Genomic DNA, 10,892 nt, shown 5'->3' with positions numbered 1-10,892 from the left:
ACTCTATGCTTTACTTTTTATCAAAATTACAATTACTTAGGCAAGTTAAATTTCTAGTTAATTTATTAAAAATAAATCATTTTCATTATCTTTATTAAATTTATATTTACCTAGATAGGTTAAAGTTTTTCAATTTATTAAAAACAAATATTAAATTATTAACATTAAATTAAATTTAAAATCCGAATACTACTTTTTTGTTAAAATTGAAATTCAAATAGATGGCTAGGATGCTTCGTAGTTGATCTAACGGCTAAAAATAAGAATTGAAGTCTGGGAGCAGTTCAGGAAAAAAGCAAAGTGAAAAGAGGTACCTTGCTGCTACCAGTAGACTATACCCCCACACCTCACATCACTCTCAGCCTCCGCTACTGGACATGGCTACTCTCTCTGCAAAACCGGAACCCTCACCAGTATCCGTAACCCTAACCCTAGACTCCTTGCCTTCAATAGACATGGCTACCTTCACTCAGTCCGAGCTACGAGCACTTTCTCTCTGCTCCCCTTCCGCCATTGACGTCTGCCGCACTGATGATCTCGTTATTCCTTCCATCGACCCTTCCACCTTCAATGAAAGCGCCGGTTCCCGTCGCCAGATCTTTACTCGCTCTCGCCCTTCCTCCCCCTCGCACCATCATCACCACCACCACCGGCACCGCGTCGCCGGCCTCTTTCCTTCGTCGAAACCTTCATCCGTCCCTGATGACCCCGAATTCCACGAGAACCGCTCTATAATTGCTTCTCTCAAGCACTCACTGAGGAGCCTCCCGGAATTTTACGACCTTGACATTGATTACACTCCGCCGGTTCCCTTTTCCGCTTTGGCTCCTGATGATTCCTTCAATTTCCGTGATGCCGAAGTGGGTGTTGGTAGCGGAGGCGAGAGGAAGAGGAAGAGAGGGAGGAAGCCCAAGCCTAAGGTGATCCTGGACGAAAGAGAGAAGAGTTTGGATATTGTGAATAAAAATGGCGTGGCCGTCGATTTGGTAGCTTTGGCTGATTTGGAAGATCCGTATGGAGAGGAGTTGAGGAAGAGGACGGAAGGGATGGTAAGTGAGGAGCAGCTATTGGGGTTTTTGAGGGATCTGGGTGGCCAGTGGTGCAGCAGGAGGAGGAAAAGGAAGATTGTAGATGCCAGCATTTTCAAGGATGTGTTGCCAGTAGGCTGGAGGCTCTTGTTGGGACTCAAGAGAAAGGAAGGTCGGGCCTGGATTTACTGCCGCAGATACATAAGGTGCTGTCATGCTCTTCCCCCATTTTTTTCTCTTCCTGTTTGATTACGAGGAAAATACAAGAAAATGGCAAAAAAAAAAAGGATTATGTTAAATGGAATATACAAGAGTTTGATATTAAGAAGCTCATTCATGCGGCAAAAGTTGCCTGACTCTTTCTTGTCATTCGCGTTGCTTACTGCATGAAGAAACGTGTGATTTCAACACTGACATCTTGGAAGTGGTTTAGATGAAAATTTCTAGAATAACTGGTGAAATGTCACATGTTGCGTTCTCTCAGAAGAAAAAAAAAAGAAATGTAACATACTCCATCACTTTAGCTTTCCGGGTTTACAATGCTTGATCGCCTTCCTCAAATGATTTTATAATAGTTCAAGACCTCTAACAAGATATCGACAGGGAAAAATAGTTTTGCTAACTTCAGTGTGGAGATTTTGCTGTCTTTTTGCATGATTAATCTTCATATAACTTGAAAAAAATGATTAGTCTTCGTATTGAGTCTGAGGTTATATGAAGAAGTTAATTTAGGGGGTAAGTGTGTGATAGGTCCCAGTCAGAAACCAATTAATTTTTCAGTAAATATTTTCGCATTGGGTGAGAATAAACCACACTTGAACAACAATTTTTTCGACCCCCCATTCATTAAACTTAGCAGCCTTTAAATACAAAAACTACTATCTGCTACTTCCTACTTCTAAGGCAACTAAAACAAAATGGGATAGTGGTAGATAATGGGGATAATGGGAAATAAAACTGATGATGGGAAACAAGGGATATAGGATACTCTGTTGACTAATTCCACAACTATTCTAAACACACTTTTCCTTAAACTAGACACATGTTTTCCTTAAGTTGGTTGGCATTGAGATTTTTGAAGCTTAACAGCACTCCTTCCTTTTACAAGAACCTTGTCCTCAAGGTTCAGACAACCTGACTCGTGGCATCTTCTTCGGCCATCTTCCTTGGCACTTTGAATTTTTTTTTAGTTCGTCCAGAATTTCATCCAAGGCTGTGTCTAATTTTCAGACCATGCTGCAACATTTAATTGCCCCTCTACATCCGTAGTTTGTAAAAAAAATAAAAAAAAATGCCACATCATCACCACTTGAGAATGCTTGTCAAAGGCCATCCACTCCCCACTCTTCAAGAGTATTATTTCCGGTTCCTGGCAGCCTTCTGTAGTTTTCCATTTTTTTTTTGGCAGCACAACTCTTTGTCTCAACTCTCTGTGCAATGCAGCTCTCAATCTTCCAACGCGATCTGCCTCCCTTCCTTCCCATACTTTTTTTTTTTTTTTTTCCGGTGCTTTCCTTCAGTTTCCTTCCCTCCCTTCCCGAGCTTTTCTGTTCTTTTTTGCAGAGAAGGTCGAGCTTTTTGCTAAGGCTCTCCCCTAAAGAATTCTCAATTGTCAAGACGGCACGCTCCACAAGCCACCGCTTGATAGCTTCAAAAGTGGTGTCAAATTGCTTGTAAAGAACAGCTTCACAATTGGGATACGCCTTCTGTGTAGCTGATTCACCATACGTGTAAGCAACACAAAGATGAAACCCATCAGATATTGCTTTGGATGCTATGTAAGTCACACTTTGCGTGAATGGTTTTGGCTCATTGCAATATGGTCGCATCTGGCCAGGCCGGTCCGGTGTGTTGCTGCTGGAACCTTCACGGTTTAACAGCAAGGTGTTTGTCAGCCGCTTGAGGGTGTCTTCAATCTGGTGGAACTTGTCGGCAAATCTCACCTCCATCCGGCTTAGGCTGTCCTGCAATCTGCCCATGCTGACTTCCAGATTTTCAATTCTTTTTTTGTTAATAGACATGGCTCTGATACCAATTGATAGGTTTCAGTCAGAAACCAATTAATTTTTCAGCAAATATTTTCTCTTTGGGTGAGAATAAACCACACTTGAACAACAATTTTTTCGACCCCCCATTCATTAAACTTGCATCCTTTAAATACAAACCCTACTATCTGCTACTTCCTACTTCTAAGGCAACTAAAACAAAATGGGATAGTGATAGATAATGGGGATAATGGGAAATAAAACTGATGACAGAAAACAAGGGATATAGGATACACTGTTGACTAATTCCACAACTATTCTAAACACACTTTTCCTTAAACTAAATAGATGTTTTCCTTAAGTTGGTTGGCACTGAGATTTTCGAAGCTTAACAGTGTGACCCACAAGGAAATTGTGTGTGTTGCAATGCTGCTCTTTCAGGTGATCTTCTAGTCTAGAACGGTAATGCCTAGCTTTCTTCTTCTGGAACGACTCAGCATTGCATGCTTGAAAAACTGAATTTACAGTTTCGAAAGATGGAGAACTTGTGTTCTTCAAATGAAGCATAACTGCTTTAAGGATCTTGTCTCACTTCACTGTGCTTATCTATGTGAAGAACCATTGCATCTCTAGTTATTTGTCCTTGGAGATGATTTTCCTACCATTGGAAAGTGTTCACATTTGCACATAGTGACCTATATAAATGCATTCTAGTTTTGAAAACTGTGTCATTTCAACCAATTTAGATATAACTTCAGGCTTTTGTTATCATAAGCTTGTCGGCAGTGCAAACATGATGTGATGGTGGACTAGTTGTTAGATATAAACTCGGACAGTAGGAAAATTATTTGACTATTCATCATTATGGTCAGTACCTTTTCCTAGTTCAAATCTTGTATCATCAGGTCTTCCCTTTCCAGTACTTTATTCTCTCTCTCACAGTTTCATTCATTGTTTTATTTTATGTTTTCCCAGTCCTGGTGGACATCATTTTTTATCATGCCAGGAAGTTTCTGCTTATCTTCAATCCTACTTTGGACGTCATGGTCTACAGAAGATGGTCATTTGTGATGGTAACAATGTTCAGGAGCAGGAGCACACTATAGTTTCTCAAAAAGTAAGTAAATAGTCCTGCAGTGGTTTTCTTTGATGACCTAACCAATTCAACAAGGTTTATGGTACATGCAGCAGCATGCAGATGCTATTCTCGAGGAGAATGCTCAAAGGCAAGCAGATGAACATGCAAAAGAAATTACCTTACTGGGTTTTGATAACCTGGCGGAAGTGCAAATACATGATCTTTTTGAATGTCGTAAATGCAACTTGAAATTTGATGATAAAGACACATATCTGCAACATCTTTTGTCTTTTCACCAGAGGACTACAAGAAGGTACAGGCTTGGATCTTCAGTTGGTGATGGTGTAATAGTTAAAGATGGGAAGTTTGAATGTCAGTTTTGTCATAAGACATTTCATGAAAGGCGTAGATACAATGGTCATGTAGGAATACATGTTAGGAATTATGTGAGGGGTATCGAGGAACCAGCTAATAGGCAGGCTCTTCAGAAGAGAATTGAGTCTCCATGCAATGATGAGTTGCCTACAAGGATTTCAAAAATGGATGCTTTGATTGAAATTGCTCAGAATTCTATTCTACAAACTTCTACCATGCCTGATATTGAGCTTGCTGGTGGATTGACTCCTGGTAAACTGATTACTGTTCCTAATCAAGACCTTCCTGCTTCCAATTCTGAGGATGAACTAAACTCTAATGTTCCTTTCAGTGAACCAGAAACTGAATCTGACATGAGTGATAGAACTTTGGATCAAGATCTAGTACCACGAAATAGCAAGCATATGATCATTGATGAAGAGATAATGATGGATTATGATAGCCATGTTGTAGATGTCAAGGTGGATTCTCTTTTGGATACTTCTATTGTCATATCTGCTGATAAGATAAATTGTAATTCTCAAATGATTAGTGGGAAAGATGTTATGATGTTAACATCGGCTGAAATTGGGAAGTTTGGCACTGAGCTGAAAACAGATGTTGAAATGGTTGGTGGAAAAGATGTTGTGACATTAACCTCTGGTGAAATTGGGAAGTCCAATGCTGAGCTGAAAACAGATGTTGAAAGTCACCTACGTGTAGCATTGGAAAATCAGAATGTCTGTGATATTGATAATAATGTGAATTCAGTTACTGCTAGAATGGTGGAGCATCTTAAGCCTAGTGAAGAGGGTAACAGTGAGAATTTTGGCTCTGGAAGCCAAAATTCTGAACCAGCTAAAATTATGGTGAGACAGAGTGAACAGGGGAACTCTGAAGGAAATATACTCCATGAAAATTTGGGTTCAATGCCAGTATTGCAACCCAAAAATTGTTTCCAGACACATAATGAACTTAAACATGAGGTATTATGCTTGTTCTGTTTCGTTTTTGCTTGTGGATGGCAGTTAATTGAAATGCCTTGACCACTAGATTAATACTCCTAATGAGTGTGAGCGCACATAGTTCTTCTTACAAAAGAAAAGGAATGGTTTCCAGGATTTTATCTGTGCGAACATTAATTCTCATTATCCTTTCTGCTTGAACCACCTCCCTGTTTCCAACGGAGATGTGCTCCAGTTTTATCAGTGGAAATTTTTCTTTTAGAAAAAAAAGAAGTTTTTTTTTCTTTTCAAGCTTTCAGAAAAAATGACTTATTTTTCTTTTGTGGTGGATGATTACCCTTTGGTTTCTTTTGTGGCCATTACATGCTATACAGCACTAGTGATTGCTCCATTGACTGGGTGTATTACGTTTATCTGGTCCAACAAAAAGTTTATGTATTCCAATGGATAATTCATCCTTTCCCGGATAAGATTTTGAATGTAATTTGTTTCTGCTACTGGTTTGCTCTTGTCTGACGCTGTTCCATTAGGGGTAAATTGTTTTCCTTCTACTGATTTTATGTTAATGAAGGTTTTATCTATAAATAAAAAAATCTGTATACTAGGTGTTATGCTTCCTCTTTTATTCTTTGAATGACTGTACAGAAAAAGAAGCCAATAAAAATTTTTCCGTCCACCTAATACGTCAGAGAAGATGAAATTACAAATGAATCTCTTCCCCCTTTTTTTTTCTCCTTACCCACATCTCTACTGATGGTTAAGATTTAAATTTATGTTTCTTTGGGGATTTAATTGAGATTTTCTATGCTTATTGGCAGAGTGAAGATGGGAAGCCGGAAAATGTGTCAGGATATGGTGAGCTGAGATTAGATGAAATAGAGCAGCTGAAATTCAATTTTGGGACAGGGCAAGAGTCTCTTGCTCTACCAGAGGTGGCGATAGACTTGGCTGGTAATGAGGGGATGGAAGGGGCATATGATTGTGCTGTTCAGTTTGAATCTGAGGAAGTCATGTTAAATATGAGGGGTAGGAGCCAGCTTACAACTGTGTGTGTCTGGTGTGGAATGGAGTTCAGCCATGAGGACGTTGATCCTGAAACCCAATCAGATTCAGTTGGTTATATGTGTCCTACCTGCAAAGCAAAAATCTCGGGGCAACTTAATGCAGTTTGATAGTGGAGGTAATTTTAACAACATGTGTGAAAACAAGGAGGCCTCCTTACCTTGAGCTTGGAGGTAAGTCTTCCCTGCTATATGTTGTTCTTTAGGAAAGGTCCTCTTGTTTAAATATATTGTATCTCTTAAGTTTGAGGCTTTATTGCTTCATGCTTCATGCTTCTTGATTCCTCATTCCTCTATGTTGCTAAATTGATCTGAACCAAAAAAAGCTTGAAAGCATTAAAAGATGAAGTTTCTGTCTTCTTGACTACCTCAGCAACTATTGTATGTTTACTCAATGTACATGGTAAATGTGCCCTATCTAAGCATCGGACATCGATTTCTGATTGTATATATTCTCGCTTATTTGAAAGAAATGGTAGATGTTTAAATAAAGTGTAAAGTACTCCACCTCAGCTATTGCTTTCATTCAGAATTCTATGAGGAATTGAAACAATAAATTTTCAATTCTATCAAAATTAATGGAATTTGGATTATACTGTCCCAGTTCTACATGAAATTTGATATGTACTCAATTCTTTTCTTGTCGTATTAATATAATTTACATGATTTTCGGCTTAAATTAAATGTGGATTCACAAATGAATTCCTCATCAATTTTAAATTTGTTTGAAACATTGCATGAAAGTGATTTTTGAGCATTTTCAGATTTATTTCTGGACATTTTGGTTAGCTGTAACTATCTTGGTGCTTCTGGTGTGTTTAGGCATTCTGGATAGGCTTAGGTTGCTTCAATTCGTTCTAGACACTTGTGCATTTTAAGGTTTTTCAAGTATCTATGATTGTTTTTGGATACCATGGGATCTGGCTTCATTTGGGCGTTTCAAGTAGGGGGATTTCTGAGTATTCTGAGGAATTTGGTATGTTTTTTGGTCATTTTGAGAATTCTAATCATGGTCTTCGGGGTTATTTAGTTGTGTTTTTAAATGTTCCAGTCATCAATTCAAATTTTTGTGCAGTTCTGTTAACTGTGCAAGTTCCTGCATGTTTTGATATATTTTTAACAAATATGTGGAGTAAATTGATTAAGTTTGTAGTACAATATCTTTTAAATCTATTTTGCTCCAAATTGGAGGAATTGAGGATTCTGGATATTTTTAAGTCTTTTGGTACTTAAGTGCATTTTTGCACTTTTTAAATAACTAAGCATGTTCCTAGATGTTCTTGTACCTTTTTAACTAGTATTACTAGGTAAATTGACAGTGCATTTTTATTTCAGTTTTTTTTTTTATTTGAGAGGAAAGTAGAGGAATGGAGAATCATGTAGAAGAAGAATGGTAGGATACATGTATATGTGGGGACTAAAATGGAAGTCTTTCCCTTTAAAATATGTGCTTATGCAATGTGTTTATTCCTAACATAAATTTTTGTATTTTTGCAATGTATTTATCAATGAAATCATTTTAAGAGTTAAATACTGTTGGAATAATTGAAGTGTAAATGGCATATAAGTTTTTTTGGAAAATATTAAAAATAATATTTAAAAATTTTCTGATTTCATTATTTTTACTATATTCTGGAACTTTATGTTCTTTTTTTTTAATAAATTAATCTAGCCTAAAAAATTTTAAATCAAACTTTAAATTGATTATCATCGCCCCCACGAAGTTAAATACTTCGCTACTGATCCTTAAAATTGCCCCCTTAATTTTTATCACTAATGCCAGTGTTGGGTGCTTTCTAGAGACCGCACTTTATAAATGGACTGAGAATCGGAAGTACTGAATGGTTAAAAAGAAAAGCAAAAGCCGCAAAGCATACATGTATATGTGTGTGTGTGGTTATATATTTATGCATATGTGTTTGTGATTAACTGATACTGACTTTGGCTGATGGGGGAAAAGATGGGCATCTGGTTCTTCTGACTTTCTCTGTATTAATTATCATCTGTGACTCTTGATGGACAAAAAGATGAACATAATACCAAAAGCAGAGATATAGATGATATAATGAGTTGGATTTTTCTGTAATTAAAGTGAGTAAGAAAAGAATAATGTATGGAAATGTTTGGGTTTATATATGGATTGATAACCCACCATTTGTGATGATAGATGTAAGCTTTTTATATGTAAATAAACATTCTTCTCATACATCCACCAATCTCATTGGCGTACATTAGAGAATCTTATTAATCTATAATGGAGAGCCGAAGTATGTGCAAGTATTGCAGACAACGATTGCAGCTAGTGACTACAAAAACCAACAACACAATAATTCGATGCCCTGGTTGCAATCAAACCAATACAATTATACCCTCTGTGTCTACTCCTCCCTCAACTTTGATCAGATCATTACCACCACCGGCAGGTGCCAAGACTGTGACTTGCACCATCGACAGATTTTGTGGTCATAAACTGAAACAGAAGCTCTCTGCAACTACTGTCTCTCTCAATTGTAACCCATCGCCTCTCTTGAATCGATCTCGTACACCACCTGGTCGACCAAGAAAGCGAGCTCTGCTTATTGGAGTGAGTTACAAGAAGTTCAAGTACAAGCTTAAGGGAACCCTAAACGATGTTGCCAACATGAGAGATTTCTTGATCAATAACCTCTCTTTTCAACAAAACAATGTTCTTGTCCTCACTGGTATGTTACTTTCTTCCTTCTCCTTGCATCATCTTCTTCTCCAAATCTATGATAATGAAAGAGTAGAAAACTGAGTTGCTGCAGAAGAGGAGACAGATTCAAGTCTAATTCCAAAAAAGAAGAACATAGAGATCGCGTTGCAATGGCTTGTGGAGGACTGTGAGTCTGGTGACTCACTGGTGTTTTACTTCTCCGGACATGGGTTGCGACAGCCTGATTTGCGAAAGGATGAGCGTGATGGGTTTGACGAAACAATTTGTCCCACTGATTTTATGAAAGAAGGAATGATTCTCGACAATGATATCCACTCCGTCATCGTCTCTCCCCTCAAAGAAGGTGTTAAGCTTCATTCCATTGTTGATGCATGTCACAGTGGAACCATTCTTGATCTCCCGTATGTATACAACTCACATCTGTAAGTATTTACTGTGACTCACTAATTTTTTGTTTCTGAATAAAAGAAAATCATCAGTTGCGGTTGAATGAAATTGAACAAGATCAACCATTATTTAGTTAAATGGTTAAGGAGGTTGTGAATTTAAGTAAAACTGTGTTTTTGTATGTTCTCATTTGGAAATCGTGTTTTATTGTATTATAATTTATGTGTGTATTAGTAAATGTCTGAATTTATGCTAAACAAATTAATAGGAAGAAGTGGGAAGATAACAGTCCTCCCTCTGGCATCTGGAAAAACACCAGAGGTGGATGGGTCATTTCAATCAGTGCTTGTGAAGATGATCAAGAGGCTGCTGATACCACCGTAAGTAATATACATGCAATTATGTGTGTGTGTGTGTGTGTGTGTGTATACTCTTTTTGCTTATTTTGTTTTTCAACATACAATTGAAGTTTTATTTTTTTGCTGTAGGCCTTCACAAAAAATACAATGAATGGAGCCTTAACATTTCTGTTAATAGATCTCTTAAAGAAATACCCAGGATTAACTTATGGCGATTTGCTTGATATGACGCATGAGGGTATTCAGAATGTTAATAACGAGGGAGGATGTCTTGCTACTTCAAGGATCTTCAGAAGAATGTTCCGAAACTTGACTCAAGTCGGTTTGAATTAATTAATTTTCATTCCTCATATATCCATACGATTCAGATTATACAAATTAATTTCTCCTATTGGTAATTCATATAATTTACAATTAATATATGTATATGATTATTGATATGTATTTGCAGAAGCCTCAACTTTCTTCTTCCAGAACGTTTGATGTTTACAAGACCCACATTAGTTTGGGAACCAGCAGATAAATTTGGTGAAGCGACGATTTAAGAAGAATCCGGTGAAGTCTCCAGAGAGCAGAAACCTAATTTGGGTTTAATTAAGTGCTAATTATGACCCAAAAAAAAATGTAATTAGGGTATTTTTGGAATAAATTCAACATTTATTTTAACTTTAAAATTGTATGAATTCTATGCTTAAAATAATAAAAATTAAATTTATATAAAATTCAATGTACATAATTCAAATTTACATTAATTTTTATAGAATTAAAATGCATCATTTTAATATCGTAAAAAATCTATTATATTTTCATTATTTATTATTTGTTTATATAAATAGAGTCATTATTAGGTGCTTCCTTGGAATCAACAAATAATATTTGTGGGATTTTTTTTATTTATTTTTTATCACAGTTGTATTCTTAAAGCACTTAATCTTACATAAAATACAAATTACTTGTACTAATCTTGTATTTGGTACTAG

General features: G+C 36.9%; 2 protein-coding genes across 4 annotated transcripts; both read left to right on the top strand.

The window, feature by feature from the left end:
- Positions 1–314: 314 nt before the first annotated feature.
- On the top strand, positions 315–6,838 carry LOC110816083 (uncharacterized). Of its 2 annotated transcripts, none has more exons than XM_022044112.2 (4): positions 315–1,234; positions 3,989–4,130; positions 4,205–5,431; positions 6,229–6,838. In XM_022044112.2, exons 1-4 carry the CDS (start codon positions 378–380, stop codon positions 6,580–6,582), a joined length of 2,580 nt encoding a protein of 859 aa, XP_021899804.2. In that variant the 5' UTR covers positions 315–377; the 3' UTR covers positions 6,583–6,838. The 2 variants fall into 2 exon arrangements, with proteins under 2 accessions (XP_021899804.2, XP_021899803.2); XM_022044111.2 differs by having other exon boundaries at positions 4,202–5,431.
- Positions 6,839–7,230: 392 nt separating this feature from the next.
- Positions 7,231–10,634, top strand: LOC110816085 (metacaspase-1-like). Of its 2 annotated transcripts, none has more exons than XM_088222186.1 (5): positions 7,231–9,173; positions 9,258–9,567; positions 9,822–9,933; positions 10,042–10,230; positions 10,364–10,634. In XM_088222186.1, exons 1-5 carry the CDS (start codon positions 8,726–8,728, stop codon positions 10,433–10,435), a joined length of 1,131 nt encoding a protein of 376 aa, XP_088078312.1. In that variant the 5' UTR covers positions 7,231–8,725; the 3' UTR covers positions 10,436–10,634. The 2 variants fall into 2 exon arrangements, with proteins under 2 accessions (XP_088078312.1, XP_088078311.1); XM_088222185.1 differs by having other exon boundaries at positions 9,258–9,588.
- Positions 10,635–10,892: the final 258 nt, after the last annotated feature.

Source organism: Carica papaya, chromosome 6 (genome assembly GCF_054855325.1).
Source record: "Carica papaya isolate Zhongbai chromosome 6, ASM5485532v1, whole genome shotgun sequence".
Classification (NCBI taxonomy): domain Eukaryota; kingdom Viridiplantae; phylum Streptophyta; class Magnoliopsida; order Brassicales; family Caricaceae; genus Carica; species Carica papaya.
Note: the sequence above shows the minus strand (reverse complement) of the source record. Positions and strands in the feature narration are given on the sequence as shown.